Source organism: Salvelinus sp. IW2-2015, linkage group LG30 (assembly GCF_002910315.2).
Source record: "Salvelinus sp. IW2-2015 linkage group LG30, ASM291031v2, whole genome shotgun sequence".
NCBI classification, from domain to species: Eukaryota; Metazoa; Chordata; class Actinopteri; order Salmoniformes; family Salmonidae; genus Salvelinus; species Salvelinus sp. IW2-2015.
The window spans coordinates 23,594,982-23,611,869 of NC_036869.1; the positions used below are offsets into that span (position 1 = coordinate 23,594,982).

A 16,888-nucleotide genomic window follows, 5' to 3' on the forward strand; every position below is an offset into this window, starting at 1 on the left:
AAAAGTTATGACAGGCAGGCTTAAGTAAAAATGAGTAAATATCCCTCAACATTTTTCCGTTAAGGTCAATTCGTTATGGGTAGAAGCACTACAGCACACTGCATAGCAATCATGCCCTCTCTCAAGTTATTGAATGAAGACATGGCCAATGGCAGGAAGAAAGCCATCCTGAAATATACTACCTAGTGTTTTATTAGATTTTTAGCATTTTCATTTTCTGGGCAAAGTGATATGTTTAGGGAGGGTAGACAGGGTGGCTATTAGACTTGATATAATTTCAGTGGTGGCATATTTGGGAGCATGTGTGAGTTGCAGTGTGGGTAAACTGTGCACGGTATAGGATAGGCCTACAGCCACAACCACAGCCTCATTTAAACACTGCTCAGCCTAGAGTGACTTCCAAAAAGTTTATACTCGGGATAAGGTTATTCGGGGTAGCCCTCAAAACATCTGAAACAGCAGTTAAGACGACAAATTAATTTCATGCTTACAAGTGGGAAACGAAAGCCAACATATGCAACCAGTTTGAAGTTCACTCAGTCGTTACGCATACTGCATACTAAAAAACAGGAAATAGTCGGTGTTAAACAGTGCATCCACTCGTACGTCGCAGAGACATGTATGAGCTAAAGCCCATCGACAACCATGGCACGCCATCCATGACGGTGCAGTACAATAATCCACACTTGTGTTTCCTACAGAGCACTTGAGCTCCAAATAGCAGTATAACTTTCTCTGTCAGTGCTTCTTGAACAATGAAACATCACATGATCTTTCTAACTGCTGTCATACAGATTTATCAAGCTGGCAATAATGAATGCTAAACTTACTGCTGTACAAAACACCATGGAGACAGAATGCTGCTGCTCTCCAACAAAAACAAAATCACGGTAGGGCAATTATCCGTGTCCATTCTAACGTAATATGGGAAGAATATGAGATGGGTGGGAGAGAGAGAGGTGATTTTCATGCAGTGTGGGGGAGGGAACAAAGTCGCGGGTGTGTGTTTGTGTGTGTAGCCATGGGCTTTGGTGTGTGTATGTTTGGGGTTGAAAAGAGTCCAGCGTATGAGCTTTGAGTGTTGTTTGTGTCTTGGAGAGGTTAGTTCAAAGGGTTTTTGGAGGATAGGAGTAGAGCAGATCTACAGTGCCATCAGAAAGTATTYGGGCCCCGTGGCTTTTTCCACAATTTGTTACGTTAAAGCCTTATTCTAAAATGGCATAAATAATTTTTTCCCTCATCAATCTACACACAATACCCCGTAATTACAAAGAGAAAACAGGTTTTTAGAAATTTTTGCAAATGTATAAAAAATATAAAACAGAAATACCTTATTTACATAAGTATTCAGACCCTTTGCTATGAGACTCGAAATTGAGCTCAGGTGCATCCTGTTTCCATTGATCATCCTTGAGAGGTTTCTACAACTAGGAGTACACCTGTGGTAAATTCAATTGATTGGACATGATTTGGATATAAGGTCCCACAGTTGACAGTGCATGGTGCAGAGTAAAAACCAAGCCATGAGGTCGAAGGAATTGTCCTTAGAGCTCCGAGGGGAAGGGTACCAAAACATTTCTGCAGCATTGAAGGTCCCCAAGAACACAATGGCCTCCATCATTCTTAAATGGAATAAGTTTGGAAACACCAATACTCTTCCTAGAGCTGGCTGCCCGGCCAAACTGAGCAAATGGGGGAGAAGGACCTTGGTCAGGAAGGAGACCAAGAACTCAATGGTCATTCTGACAGAGCTCCAGAGTTTCTCTGTGGAGATGGGAGAACCTTCCAGAAGGACAACCATCTCTGCAGCACTACACCAATCAGGCCTTTATGGTAGAGGGGCCAGACGGAAGCCACTCCATAGTAAAAGGCACATGACAGCCCGCTTGGAGTTTGCCAAAAGCCACCTAAAGACTCTCAGACCATGAGAAACAAGATTTTCTGGTCTGATGAAACGGAGATTGAACTCTTTGGCCTGAATGCCAAGCGTCACGTCTGGAGGAAACCAGGCTCCGCTCACCATCCCTACGGTGAAGCATGGTGGTGGCAGCATCGTGCTGTGGGGATGTTTTTCAGCGGCAAGGACTGGGAGACTAGTCAGGATCAAGGGAAAGATGAACGGAGCGAAGTACAGAGAGATCCTTGATGAAAACCTGCTCCAGAGTGCTCAAGACCTCAGACTGGACAAAGACGCTAAACCTACTCATGCGTTGCCAAGACAACGCATGAGTGGTTTCGGTACAAGTCTCTGAATGTCCTTGAGTGGCCCAGACAGAGCCTGGACTTGAACCCGATCGAACATCTCTGGAGATACCTGAAAATAGCTGTGCAGCGACGCTCCCCATCCAACCTGACAGAGTTTGAGAGAATCTGCAGAAAAGAATGGGAGAAACTCCCCAATTACAGGTGTGCCAAGCTTGTAGTGTCATAACCAAGAAGACTCAAGGCTGTAATCGCTGCCAAAGGTGCTTTAACAAAGTACTGAGTAAAGCGTCTGAATACTTATGTAAAAGTTTTTATATATATACAGTGGGGAGAACAAGTATTTGATACACTGCCGATTTTGCAGGTTTTCCTACTTACAAAGCATGTAGAGGTCTGTCATTTTTATCATAGGTACACTTCAACTGTGAGAGACGGAATCTAAAGACAATGAAATCCGAGAAAATCACATTGTATATATTTTTAAATAATTAATTTGCATTTTATTGCATGACATAAGTATTGGATCACCTACCACCGTAAGAATTCCGGCTCTCACAGACCGTGTTAGTTTTTCTTTAAGAAGCCTCCTGTTCTCCACTCATTACCTGTATTAACTGCACCTGTTTGAACTCGTTACTGATAAAAGACACCTGTCCACACACTCAATCAAACAGATTCCAACCTCTTCCACAATGGCCAAGACCAGAAGCTGTGTAAGGACATCAGGATAAATGGTAGACCTCACAAGGCTGGATGGGCTACAGGACAATAGGCAAGCAGCTGGTGAGAAGGAACCAACTGTTGGCGCAATTATTGAAGAAAATGGAAGAAGTTCAAAGATGACGGTCAATCACCCTCGGTCTGGGGCCATGCAAGATTTCCTCGTGGGGCATCAATGATCATGAGGAAGGTGAGGGATCAGCCCAGAACTACACGGCAGGACCTGGTCAATGACCTGAAGAGAGCGTGGACCACAGTTCCAAAGAAACCATTAGTAACACATACGCCCGTCATGGATAAAAATCCTGCAGCGCACGCAAGGTCCCCCTGCTTAAGCCAGTGCATGTCCAGGCCCGTCTGAAGTTTGCCAATGACCATCTGGATGATCCAGAGGAGGAATGGGAGAAGGTCATGTGGTCTGATGAGACAAAAATAGAGCTTTTTGGTCTAACTCCAACTGCCGTGTTCTGGAGGAAGAGAAGTGAGATATGAGTATCAACCCAGAACAGCCACGCCAACCGTGGGAAGCATGGAAGGTGGATCATTTTTGGGTGAATGCGCTTGTTGCTCTGGCAAAGGGGAACAGGAACGACTGCACCGTATTGAGGGGAGGAGTGGATGGGCCATGTATGCGGGAGATTTGGCCCAAGCAACAACTCTCTGTCCTCAGTAGAGGCATGAAAATGGTGTCGGGCTGTGGTTTCCAGCATGACAAACGACACGAAGCAACAGCTATGCGAATCTAAGGAGTGGGCTTCCGTAATAAGCATCCTCCAGATCCTGGAGTGGGCCTAGGGCCACGGTCTCCAGAGCCTGACCGAGAGGTAGAGAACAGTCTTCTGGAGGGTAGCGAAAGTGGCCGCGTATTGCCGCAGCGGATGCAGCACCCGAAGAACCTTGAAGGAGTCTGGCAGAAAGGATCTGTAGGGAGGCAGTGGGGCCAAAAGGTCTGGCTTGCATGGTGTGTAGTGCAAAGACGGCTGGTCAAGTGAAACTAAACAGGAGAAGTATGAATGGCTCTGTAATCTGCGAGAACAAAGGGGTTCGTCTGTACGAAATATTGAAGTGTCTGCTTTTTCTGGATGAGTAAAATACTTAATGTCAGGCAGAGTAGGAAGATGGCAAATAAAATCAATAACAATGTGATTGTTCTGGATTGTTTTGTTTTAGGATTCCGTGCTGCTTCTAATAGTTGAAGTGTACCTATGAAAAAATTAGCATGCACCTCTACATTTGCTTTGTAAGCTAGGAACAACCGTGCAAAGATCGGCCGTGTAATGCGAAATACTGTGTCTCCCACTGTAAGATATGAAAGTTAGCAAAAGCGATTTCAAAAAAGCAGATTTCATTATGCGGGTTTTGGCGTTGTTAGAGTAGAGACATTTTTGTTGTGTGTTGCGTAATGTTGAGTGCATTCTTAGAAATAAGGCCTGTAATGTAGACAGAAGTGGTAGAAGAGTAACAGGTCTGAATAGCTTGTCCGAATGCACTGTAAAGGGCATAGGTGCGGGCTGTAACGTAGTGGTAGGGCCAGGTCAGGGTGACCCTCATCGTCATTTCGGCACACGACACAGGCTATCAGGTTTCCCCAGTGCCAGATTACGCACTTGCGCTTCACAGAGACATGTCCCAGGGCCCTTCTCCTCGGCCTGACTCTTAGAAGTGGTTGTGTGTGTTGTGTCGGTGTTTGTGTAATTGTTCTAGGCTCGGTGGCTGCTGCTTGTGAGTGTCCTTGTGCGTGCGTTGTGTGTGGTTGTGTGTGTGTGTGTGTGTGTGTGTGTGTGTGTGTGTGTGTGTGTGTGTGTGTGTGTGTGTGTGTGTGTGTGTGCGTGCGTGTAAGCCTGATTGTGTGCCACTCTGCTCAGTGAACTCAACGAGCTATGCAGTGCTCCCACCCTCTCTCACAACACAGCACCGTTTCCCCCCTCCTCTTCAATGCAAGTCCTGCCAGTTTTCATTTCTTCAAAAGTTGAGTGTGTATGTTTATGTGTATTACCACGCTATGTACGTATGCACGCACCATCTGGGTGCGTCCCAAACGGTACCCTATTCCCTATGTAGTGCACTTCTTTTGACCAGAGCCCTGTTCATAAGTAGTGTACTATATAGTGTAGAGAATTGGGTGCCGTTTGGGATGCGAGCCATGTGTATGTATGAGTATGGATTTTGCACGATTGAAGTGTGTCACAGTATTCATTAACATGTGAAAAGTGCGTGTCCGTGCACTTCTGTACATCCACAAAATAACGTTTTCTCTCACAAACTATTMTTGTGTGCATGTACTCCATTCGTTATCTCCATATACATCTCAATACATTGTTGTGTATTCATGTCGGAAGGCGCGGCATCGGACTCTGTGGTGTGTTGACCTTGGCTGACCCGCACTCACATGTCGGGGGTTGCCTCAGCCCTCTTGCTGCAAACGAGGCCCCCCGGCCATCGCTACGGTAATGACACGACAACGCCAGTGATCCGCTAGATAAACCCCCCCCCCGTTAGACAGCCTTTAAAGGACCTCCCTCTTCCACCAATCATGGCGGTAATCGCTCAGTATAACGGCATGGGCCTCCTCTACACATGTGGATGGGATAAACAGATGTGCAGCGCTAATGCTACAGACAAGCCCTGGGACTGGAAGCGAAGGGAGTCCATGCCCCTACAAGGCCGGATAGAGGGCCTCCTGCTGCAGCTACCTCCGGCTGTAAAACTGCGAACCCTACCCAAACAGAACGGCAGACGATCCGCTCTCGAAACGGAGATACATAACTCGGGCATAAACATTTCAGAGAGGCTACAGTAACAGTCTAAACGATTAGAACTGTAGCTGCGTGGCTTGGGGGACGTTGCGTCACTGTTACCGGAGTGTTTATTCAACGTTTGGAGGAGAGGCCATGTCAGCTTGGTGAATAATTGCAGGCCCAATGAATGGAGCAGACTACAGCTCTGTACCAGCAAGTCTTTATGGCTTTATCGGCTGAATTCTAACGGTGAGACAGTAGCTCTGCCGGAGCATCCGCAGATACTAGGCAAGATGCCATTGTGGTTAATTGGCCAACGCGGCCTAAAGTTCAAGTTATCGGAGCTGAGAACTTTTTTGATCAGTCATTGTTAGCGGAGAACAAGTTCTGGAGATGTCTGTTGCAGTGTGTCCTCGCAAGCCTGATATAAATCACTTTACAAAATAATTCTTCCCAATATGCTTGCAAAAGCAGAACATATGGCAATTACACAAGCATGCAGCTGCTGTTTTGGGGCTAGGTGATAAATAATGGATACCAGTCTTCCACAGGGTCCTCAAAAAAGCTAATGAGAGAGGGGAATGCGACAGGGAATTAATAATCAAGTGTTTTCTTACTCGTGTATTCTAAAAAAGCCCAAGGACTCAAAATATAGGAAAAACAATTAGATTCTATTCACAMTTCCACAGCAAGTATTCAAAAACTAACATTTGCATTTAGTAGGCTAGATTTCATTCACAACTCTAACTGGCGCTGTCGTGACACCCTTTTGTGCCAAATAAGGTTTGTTTCTCTCCTCACAGACACGAGGCACTAAGCCGTTGACTCACGGTTTGCGACTTCTCTATCCTCTTCTCCCCAGAACATGTGGGTGACCTTAATCATTTATGAAAGGAGAAGAGATGGGAAATACTGTACGCACCAGTGCAGATTGTGCAGGAGACACTGGTGTTCTACATCAAAGCCGGAACCATGCAGGTCAGTCTCATGCAGTCATCTGTTACAAAGCTGAACCTTAACACCCGAGAATATGTGGCTGACTGCGAAGCAGAGTGATTAACTATTGAAAAGTGTAAGAAGAGACATCTTGTATGGAGAACACACATCATAATGCCACTTTTTAATTCTGCTGCCGACGGCTGTTTATGTGCTACTAATTACTGGCGAAGAATAATAATCTTTCCTCCTATTTCGACTCTATAATGCCGACGGCGTTCTCTTACTCTCCATTCATCCTCCTGCTGCGTGACTACTTGGCTCGCCCTCGTCCTACGCCGGCGTCGTTGCACTCTAATTCATGCCCGCCTACCTGTCGCACTCTGGGTTTTTCCACACGCTGACTAATACTCCCAAGCCGTGGCATTGGGGAGGGGTTAGGGCGTTCCGAAGGTCTGCCAAAATAATCACTCAGACAAAAACCACAAAGGCGGCTTGAGTCATTTAACACGAATAGTGCCCAGAGAAAGGGCTGTTTGCGTTTGGTTATCCCTGTTCGCGCATAAGCTTGAAAAGGTTCATCTGCCACACAAAATTGCTGCACGTATCTCTGTTTGTATAGGAACTCATTGTGGTTTAGTTAGAAGGATCCGGCAGTACTGGCAGCTATTCAAGCCCTTATGCCTATTTGCTTATCCTCATTCACAGCGGAATTGGCTTTTTCCTGAGCCATTTTTCAAGCAGGTGTGACAGTATTTTCATTGAGTCTGCCATTGCTAGTGCGGCTCTGTAGGGTAAATGCTAGGGGTTATACATGTTTGAGAGGCCAGGCTGGGCCTCCCTGGTAAAGGCTACACCGCCATTTGCACGTCTGTGACTCAAATCTCCCTCCATTTCCATGTCTGCAGATCTGATTAGAGACACTAGGTCATTGGTTTGTGTGGCTGGAATGGAAATCAAATGCTAATTCCACAGAGTGAGACGTGCAGAGCCAAAGGATTAGTATTGTCAAACTATGACGTCATCATTAGGACGATGAAATCACATCATGAAAACTGAGACCGTTGGAAGAAACTCTCTTACTTCAACCCTGGTACGCTTCCCAGACTGTTAACCCATCAAAGGCTCCCCACTTGAACAATGTTGTAAATTTAAGTGAGACTCCCGTTTTTAACCATTTCCAGAAACTCTTAACTCTGTTTCTGTTATTATCTGCAGGCTTTTTTGTCTTAAAACAGAGGCTCATTTTGAGTGGGGAGCCCTGTTCTCTGTGTCGATGTCATTAGGCKTTCTGTGTTCATCATAACATAGACGGCTGGTATGGCTCAGACCACAGACTAGAATATAACCCCATAATAAACCGACASCACACGGAGTGCTGGGACGGCCATGCCATGTCCCTGAGAGGAGGGCTAGTCTAGGCTGATAATTATCTCTCATTGCGTATAAAAATAGAGACAAGCCACTCACTCTCACAGACTCCCGGACAGCCACATTGCGAACTAACAGCCTTTCTCTAGTACGTAAAAAGCAGGGGATCCATCGGCTTCTTCAAACGAAGCCCCTTCGTTAAAAACGCAGGAGCAATTACCCCGGCTAGCTCTGAGTGAGAGAGCACCGCGCCACGCCGACACTCTGGGTACCAGACCGCACTTTCCGTCCTGAAGCCGGGCTGACAGAGCAGAGGCAGGCCAGACACAGCAGACAGACAGCCGGGTCTACGGTTACAGTAGAACCACACACATCCTGTCAGTCTCTTCCAGATGTAGCTGAGACCCTCAACCCCAGAGCTGCTGCCTAACCTCGCTCGGAGAGGCAAGTACATGCTAACAGGGAACGGCACTCACAGCAGGCTCTCTCATAAACATTCTGTCTGCTCTGTCCTGTCTTTCCAGAATGGGGCAAAGTGAGATGGTATCTTGTACCCTCGGAATTGCAGTTACGCAGTTCAGAATACAAGGCTCTTGGTGTTCCAGCCCTGCAGCTAGTTCTATTCATGTCTCTGACGTTAATATCCGTAAGTGAATGTAAAAATGGGCATTTACAGAAGGTACCTCGACCGCCACTCCTGCCATCCTGCACAGTAGTCAGCGGGGGCTGAGTTAGACAGAAAAAGAGGAGGAATGAAAGAGAGAAAAGTACGGAGAGAGAGAGATTCAAATGGGAGTGAACTTGAAAGGCAAAAAAAAAAAAAAGAGAGGGAGGGACAGCAACGAAGGCCATGTGTATGAGCCACAGCATCAAAGACAAAAAAATTGAGCGTGCACTTGCGGAAAAGCAAGACCGGGAAACAAAGGAATCCGCAGAAGGACTCCACTGGGCATCCCTGAGCCCACTCCACTCCACTGTAGTGCTGCAGGACTCTGCTATACTCCGGCCCCTGCCCCCCATGCAGCAGAAGCAGCAGCAGCAACAGCAGCAGCCTAGCTTCCCTCTGTAGAGCAGAGCAGAGCTGCCTGTGGCTCCAGATGGCCGGGGACAGAGAACACAGTGACGAGGGCTCCCTGAGGTCACACTGACACCACCGCCAGCAGCACTCACTCACAGACTCACAATCAGGGAGCATCTGTGGTCATAAGCAATTCAGGGTATGCAGGTTACACTATGCCTACATTCATTGTGCTACAGTTACATTTACAGCAGAATACATTTCACAGTAAAGTCCCTAAATCCCACCTGATCGTTATAGCTCTGCGGGTTCAACTAGAGAAGACTGGAACAGAGGAAATGGAAGATTCCATCAAATTCTCCAAGTTTTTTTTTTTATTGTCTTCGATAGAATGAATATTGAACGTTGAAAGGCAGAACACACTCTCACAAAACAGCCATAATGAGATGTGGACCTGAGTGTGTAAGGGGCAGGGGCCTAATTTATAAATGTTGAGTACATTTAAAACAAAGTATAGAGATTTATTCACTTGGGACACACGCACGTTTCTCATTATAAAATCAGACCTGGCGAAAAACTGTGGGCTCGTGAACGAGCATTATAACGCCCCATCATTCACCTTTTATGGTGACAATAACACCCTTATTTGCTGTACACTTTGGAAGTATTGGAATTAGGCCATCTAAAGGAAATAGCAATTGCAAACTTGGTCAAATTGGAGGTGTTGGCAGAATGTTTTCATGTGACTTGCTGTATCTGACCGTTTCTGAAAGACAAAAACAATTGCAAATTGCTGTAGACCTGTAAACAATAATATTTTTTCCCCCAACCTAAATATGTTGCACTGCCCACGAATTCTGTAACATTGTCTACTCTGAAAAAATATAGAAACTACAGTACGCATAAGAGATGATTGTGGACTACAGGAAAAGGAGGACCGAGCACGCCCCCATTCTCATTGACGGGGCTGTAATGGAGCAGGTTGAGAGCTTCAAGTTCCTTGGTGTCCACATCACCAACAAACTAACATGGTCCAAGCACACCAAGACAGTCGTGAAGAGGACACGACAAAACCTATTCCCCCTCAGGAGACTGAAAAGATTTGGCATGGGTCCTCAGATCCTTAAAAGGTTCTACAGCTGCACCATCGAGAGCATCCTGTCGGGTTGCATCACTGCCTGGTATGGCAACTACTCGGCATCCGACCGCAAGGCACTACAGAGGGTAGTGCGTACGGCCGAGTACATCACTGGGGCCAAGCTTCCTGCCATCCAGGACCTMTATACCAGGTGGTGTCAGAGGAAGGCCCTAAAAATTGTCCAASACTCCAGCCACCCTAGTCATAGACTGTTCTCTCTGCTACCGCACGGAAAGCGGAACCCCCCCCCCCCTTCACCCTCTTCTACGCAGCTGCTACTCTCTGTTATTATCTATGCATGGTCACTTTAATAACTCTACCTACATGTACATAATTACCTCAATTACCTTGACACCGGTGCCCCCCGCACATTGACACATTGACTCTGTACCGATACCCCCTGTATAGCCCCGCTATTGTTATTTACTGCTGCTCTTTAATTATTTGTTACTCTTAGCTCTTACTTTTTTAAACTGTATTGTTGGTTAGGGGCTTGTAAGTAAGCATTTCACTGTAAGGTCTACTACACCTGTTGTATTTGGCGCATGTGACAAATACAATTTCTAATAGGCCCAATTAAATGAGAAATGCGCATGGTTGTTGTATGGTTACTTCTGTAATATGAACTCATCATGGCCAGAAAAGGTAAAGAATTTATTCTGCAATGGTTATGATATATATATATTCTATTTATGAATTAAATATTGTCTACTCGAGGTATTTGACATTGCAGTATTCAGACAAAACATCAATGGAAAAGGTGAGCCGTCTCTGTTCTACCATTAAACTATCAGCTACGGATCGGATCGCATGGAGCAAAATACTTGAAATAGCTTTTGTGTGAAGTGGGTCCAATTAAATGAGAGATGGGACGAGTGGTAGCCTATACTAACTTAATTGTTGTAGGCCTATAGGCTATTTTGGGCAATCACAGTCAGACAAATTGTCTGCAATGATCATGGCAATGAAATAACCTAGATAATAGGAAATGTATGCCTATTTCTAATAATTGTAGAATACAGAGATAATGGCAAATTATCACTAATGGCAAATTTTTGCATCTTGTTATTATATTTCGATAGGCTACCAGTGTTTTTGTTGTTGTTATACATTTGCGCAAGGCTACTAGGCTTCTTTCGCCTTCTTGAAATGCAATACTTCAACCCCTAGAAACTGTGCGTACGTTTGGTCTAAAGTTCGCGGGAGGATAAGCACATTCCCCACGTCAAGTTAAGTTTGATAAATGACAACTTTTGCGTGAAAACTGGCGCGCCCATGTTTTGGGGCATGTTTTGGGCATACGCAACGTTTATAAATGAGGCCCCAGGCCTCTGTAGCTCACTCAGTGCTTAGGAGGAAGCAGTGGCGGCGGGCAGCGGGTACAGTAATGTATGTGTGTAGATAGGGGCCGAGTTGTCAGTTGATAAATGAGAAGGAGGCCAGAGTGCCCCGGCGCTGTGTTATGTACAGCACACAGGTAGATAAATGAAGCTATCCACTCCACTGAGTGACAGCTACACGGAGAGGGATTGCATGGCGAGATAACTGGCGTTAAAAAACAGGCAGATAAAAAAAACAGAGATGTGGGCGTGGGTTGATTAATGATCAAAAGCCCCCGGATAGTGGCGGTGCTCCGGGGGGAGGGAAAAGAAGGTAGAGAGGGAGCTAGCTGAGATGCCGCTGCCAACCTTCATTGTATACTGACTAAATTAGCTCAATGCGCGTATTCAGCACGGCCTCGGCATGTGGTTTCGTTCAATCCCTCTTGAAGGACGCATTAACAATTGTGTCTAGAAATGACTAATTGTGTTCCGTGACGCTCTCGGTGTTATATGAATACGTCGCGTCGCAGGAACAATAAGCCTTTAGCTCGAGAACACTGAATGTAATATCCTCTCCTAGCTGGAGCGCTTTGTGCTGCCCGCGTGGAAGTTTTGCAGCAAGCAGATGACCAGCTCTGTTCCACAGCACGTCCACCATTTCAAACCCAATTTAACCCCAAAAAGAATTGAACTTTCTCTTTGCTCTGCCTTTGATGAGGCTACACTCAGCGTGGGGATATACTGTAGCGCTGGCCAGCCAGCGGGTGTTAGCCAGGCTTGAAAGCAGCGGGATTTAGATGCTTCTGTTGTTATTTATGCAGCACAATGGCTCGCCCCCCCCCCCCCCCGTGTAATGTAACCAAACCCTTTTCCTTGCTTTTAACCCGCCATCTCCTACCCCCACTCTCCCGCCATAAGGAATTAGAGAGAATATAAATGGATCCCAAGGTCCAGGCAGACACAGGCATAAAGCCACTCAATGGGCTCCGTTGACTGGTGTTTACTTAAGGCCCGGGATATTAGCCTTTGTTAAATCTATCTCTGCGTCTGCCCCCTGAGCTTCTCTCTGTATGCTCTGCTAGCGTGACTGTAACACAGACGGTGTGTGTGCCTGTCTCTCTGATCTCTTGATAGGAAGGGTGTAACGACTAGCACTATGAGGGGTGTCATTGTAGTACAGTGGACTCTGGTTGACTACTGTAGGCCGTCCTGTAGAAGATGAGAGCCTCTGCATAAGCGAGGCGATTCGTCAAAAAGGGAGACGCATTCAAAAGGGGCAAATAAACGTGATCTTCCGCAACTTGTACTTTGGAAATTCTGTCGTCGTAAACCAAAATAGCTGTCAATTCAAGTTTCTAAGGATAATCATGACATGCCAAGGCATACAGAATGTATGGATGAACGCACACATTTCCCATAATAACTATCATTAAATGACATCATTGATCTGTGAGGCGTAATCGTTTAGGGGACATTATTTACTGTAATTTCCTCATTTGTATAACATCTATAATTCACTTATGATTCAAATCAGGCAAATACTCAAATCAAATACAGAATACTAGTGAAATCCTAGTCACCGTGTTCAATAAAGTACCATATCTGAGAGAGATTCAGCGTCGGCGCCGTTCATTCACAGAGCAGCATGGGAATAGGAACAGACCTTTAAACGGTTCCCTTATCAAAGCACGGTCCTGCAGGCTCCCCTCACCTTCGTACCTTATAAAACAAGCCATAGGAATGCTCTTTCGGGAATAAATCACTATGTTCAAGAGAAGCACATGCTACGCTCCACTGCACTAATCAACAGAGGGCCAAATGTTATTGTTTCATCTCCTGAGTTTTACATGCCGGTCCTCGCCGTCGACTGCCATGCGGTCGACAAACGGCGGCGGGCGGGTCCAGCAAAATATATGTGGCGATACGAGACATTTGAAATTGAAAACGACCTCGGACAAAGAAATTCCTTCATACCAAGAAGATGTAAGGCAGTGCTAAACTCATAATATACTTTTTCATCCTAATAGAACCCAGATGTTCTGGAGATTCTATATATTCCTCGGCGGGCGGAGAAGTATTTCCGATATGTGTCATAAAATGGAGTCGGGAAAGGACGAGCGTGGCAACAATTTGGTATGAGTTACGTTCCCTAGAATCCCTATCTCCTTCATCGCTGGCAGTTATTTATGCCCCCTTGGGAGAATGAGGCCATATCCAGAGCATGCTGAAATGAAGATTAATAGACAGTCCTGGATGACTTTAGATGGATGCTAAATTCAGGGTGGGGAGGGAGGCTGCCTGCCTGTGTGGCCAAGCGGCTGCCTTCTGATGCTGAGGCCCGGTCCTCACGCCTGCCTGCCAAGGCCCTTCCCTATAATCTACCGATCAATGATCATTAATGGTAGCGTGAGATAGCAGCTCTCCCTAACCTGCACTCTCAGTCACAGAGAGAACCTTCTGCTCTCACATCACCGGCCCTGGTCAGAGGCCCATACATACATATGCCATACGTAAGTACTCGTAATGGGCATTAGCTAGAGTAACTAGCCGGGAAAATAAAACCATTTCTCGACGACTTTAAAAAAGGTGCTGTTGGGTTTGTCCGCCGCCGTTGGTCAGACGAGTTTGCATGACATGGATATCGCACTCAAGGATACGTCAATCGCTGACGGAGGCTGGGCCCGATCTGCGCTGACCTTGAGTGGGAGTCGACAACGAAGAGGGGGGGTTGCAGTGGAGTGGTGAGGGAGGGAGAGCGGAAGGAAAGGAGGGCTGAGGGGACCTCTGATTGAGAGAGCTGAGATGAGCTCCTCTGAGATATGACAGAGAAAAAGGGGGGAGGGGGCAGAGTGAGAGAGAAGCCATATGGCCGCAGCACAAATGTATTAAACTATAAATCAGAAGAGAAACCAGTGGGCTACCAGGTCGGGCTGACGATATTCTCCTCTAGCTAGCTACCTCCTCTAGCTAGCTTCTCCTCCAGCTAGCTACCTCAGCAGCTCTTTACAATAGGAAGGGAAGATGACGAAAGACGTTCCATGGCTTTGTCTGCATTCGTTTCTATTTTTGATGACGGAGGACTTTAAGTCTCCCAACTGTCCCGCCATCAGCCACCAACCAGAGCCTAGGTTTCCACGCCAAAAGGTAGTGATGCATACAACGGCTAGAGCAAATACAGGCAGCAATTACTTTCAGCCTGTGGCTGGCCACCATGTCAGTTATAAGGATGAAGGCATGGCTGAGCCGGGATAGGAGATATGGCTGTCTCTTATACACATTGAGATGTGTATAAGAGACAGGAGCCTAGGTTTCCACGCCAAAAGGTAGTGATGCATACAACGGCTAGAGCAAATACAGGCAGCAATTACTTTCAGCCTGTGGCTGGCCACCATGTCAGTTATAAGGATGAAGGCATGGCTGAGCCGGGATAGGAGATATGGGTGGGTAGTCGTCTCATTGGTTGATTGATTGAACGTATTAGATAATGAAGAGTGTTCGGCTGCTCCAGGCGTAGACAACATTAAATACATAGAAAATGATTGAGGATAAAAACACGAAAAAAAGCCTGGAGGGCTTATTTCAATTGTGTTTCTGACTCATGACACGCCGCCCTCTTGCTATTTCACCCAATATTAATTCTCAGTATCTTAATAACATAGTAGACCAAGAAACGGGACAAAGCCAGTGTGATTAACTGTTTGCCAAACCTAACGATCGCAACATAGGAGAAACCTATCACGCTCCAATCCAGTTAGCCTTAATCAATTAATCAATCTTCCGGACAGCTCCACTAGCCGTGCCGAGGCTGGACAAACTAGCGTTGTGATGCCCCACCGAGTGAGAGAGACATCCAAACCCCAGAAAGCCACTTGCCATCTGAAACCATCACGGCCAAGGCCAGCCATCGTTCACACCCCATCCCCACTCAGCGGCTTGACAGGAGGAGCGAAGGAGGGGGAGGATTAGAGTAGGAGGATGGGAGGAGGTAAGGGGTGTGGGAGGGAGGGAGGTTAAAGGCACTGAAGTGATGAGCCGTGGGTGCCCTACCTTGGTCTGGAGGTAGTGGGGGTAGTAGTATGTGTACTGAGGGTACATTGGTTGCTGTTCCAATCGCTTGCCCATATAGCTGGAATCCTTAGCGCCGTGGCAGGGAATGGTTGCGCGGAGGCGGTCGGACGAGCGTTAGTAGTACTGGGGCTTGGCTCTCTGACTGTAGGTCCCTTATTTTCCCCGTCCACACTGGTGTGTTGAATCACTGCTGGTCCTCTGGAGAGCAAGCAGGGTTCGTCTGACGGAGAGCGGCTGGGAGAGGGGTAGCCTCTGTGGGGGTAGTTCCTGCCCGACAACGCCTTTTAGTTAAATCTCCTGGAGTAGAGCTCGGCAGATGCTCATTCAGTTTCTCAAAAATATTCCCCACAAGAGTTTTTAAAAAACGGACGCTGCTGCGTGCCCTGTTTGCGTCTTTCCTGTCTTTCCCTCACTGGCTGCCGTCGGATAGTAACGCGTGAGAAGAGAGGTAGAGGAGGAAGAGGAGGAGGAAGATGAGCAGGTGGCAGTGATTCTAGGCAGTCCTGCGAACAAATTGCTGGCACGGGAGAGTGTAGTAGAGGAGAAAAAGGAAAAACAAGGAAAAAAGGGAGGAGGATATAAAGATCACTTTTCTATCTAAGCTGTCTCGCTATAGCTTACCTCGCTACTCGGCTTCAATCTCTCTCACACTCTCTGTATCTGCCTCTCTCTGTTGCTCACTCGGCTGCGCTCTCTCTCGCTCCTCTATAGTCTGATATCCCAGCTGCTCTATGTTGTACTGTTGGACACGGGATATATCCTCAGCGGCGCACTAACAGATGCACTTTGGGAAGGGTCCGAATCGGAACGCCGAGAGACAGGCAGGAACAAACCAAAGAAGCAATCGCAGTGTATAACGGTTCAAGCCAGAGCAGAGCAGATTACACAGAAACAATCCCAGTTCCTAATTGATACGGCAGCGAGAGAAAAAAAGGACTCCCAACCGGTCCGCTGGTTCAGAGAAGGAGAGAAAAAAATACTATAATGAGAACCACAATGACAGTGTCCCAGGTGCCCAACAGACAGACAAGCCAGAGAGTCTCCTGTCTGCGCTCCTCCCTTTTCCTGCTCTTGTAAAATTCTCTCTCTCTCTCTCTCTCTCTCTCTGTCTCTGTGTGTGTGTGTCTCTGTGTGTGTGTGTGTGTGTGTGGTGAAGGGGGCTCGTCCTGCACAGCCGGTAGGAGGGACTTGAGTCGGCTCAGTGGGAGAGAGGGATCCAGACGCAGATCAGGGGGCTGCAGTATTTCCACAGCCAGAGAAAGAAGCGGGGAGAGGGGGACGGCAGGCAGGCAGGCTATTCCCCCTACTGGCTGCCAAAGGACCCAACGCCTGGTTTAAACTCTCCTTCATCAATGTGGGATGATTTTATTTC

At 46.8% G+C, this 16,888-nt stretch overlaps 1 protein-coding gene across 1 annotated transcript in view; it reads right to left on the reverse strand.

Annotated features, from left to right (window-relative positions):
- The window catches only part of LOC111955198 (RNA-binding motif, single-stranded-interacting protein 3-like), a 222,281-nt gene extending 205,652 nt beyond the window's left edge, over positions 1-16,629 (reverse strand). Inside the window, exon 1 of the mRNA XM_023975345.3 lies at positions 15,496-16,629. Within this exon, the coding sequence (XP_023831113.1) occupies positions 15,496-15,570 (75 nt within the window). The 5' untranslated portion in view covers positions 15,571-16,629. The remainder of the gene's footprint in view (positions 1-15,495) is intronic.
- Positions 16,630-16,888: the final 259 nt, after the last annotated feature.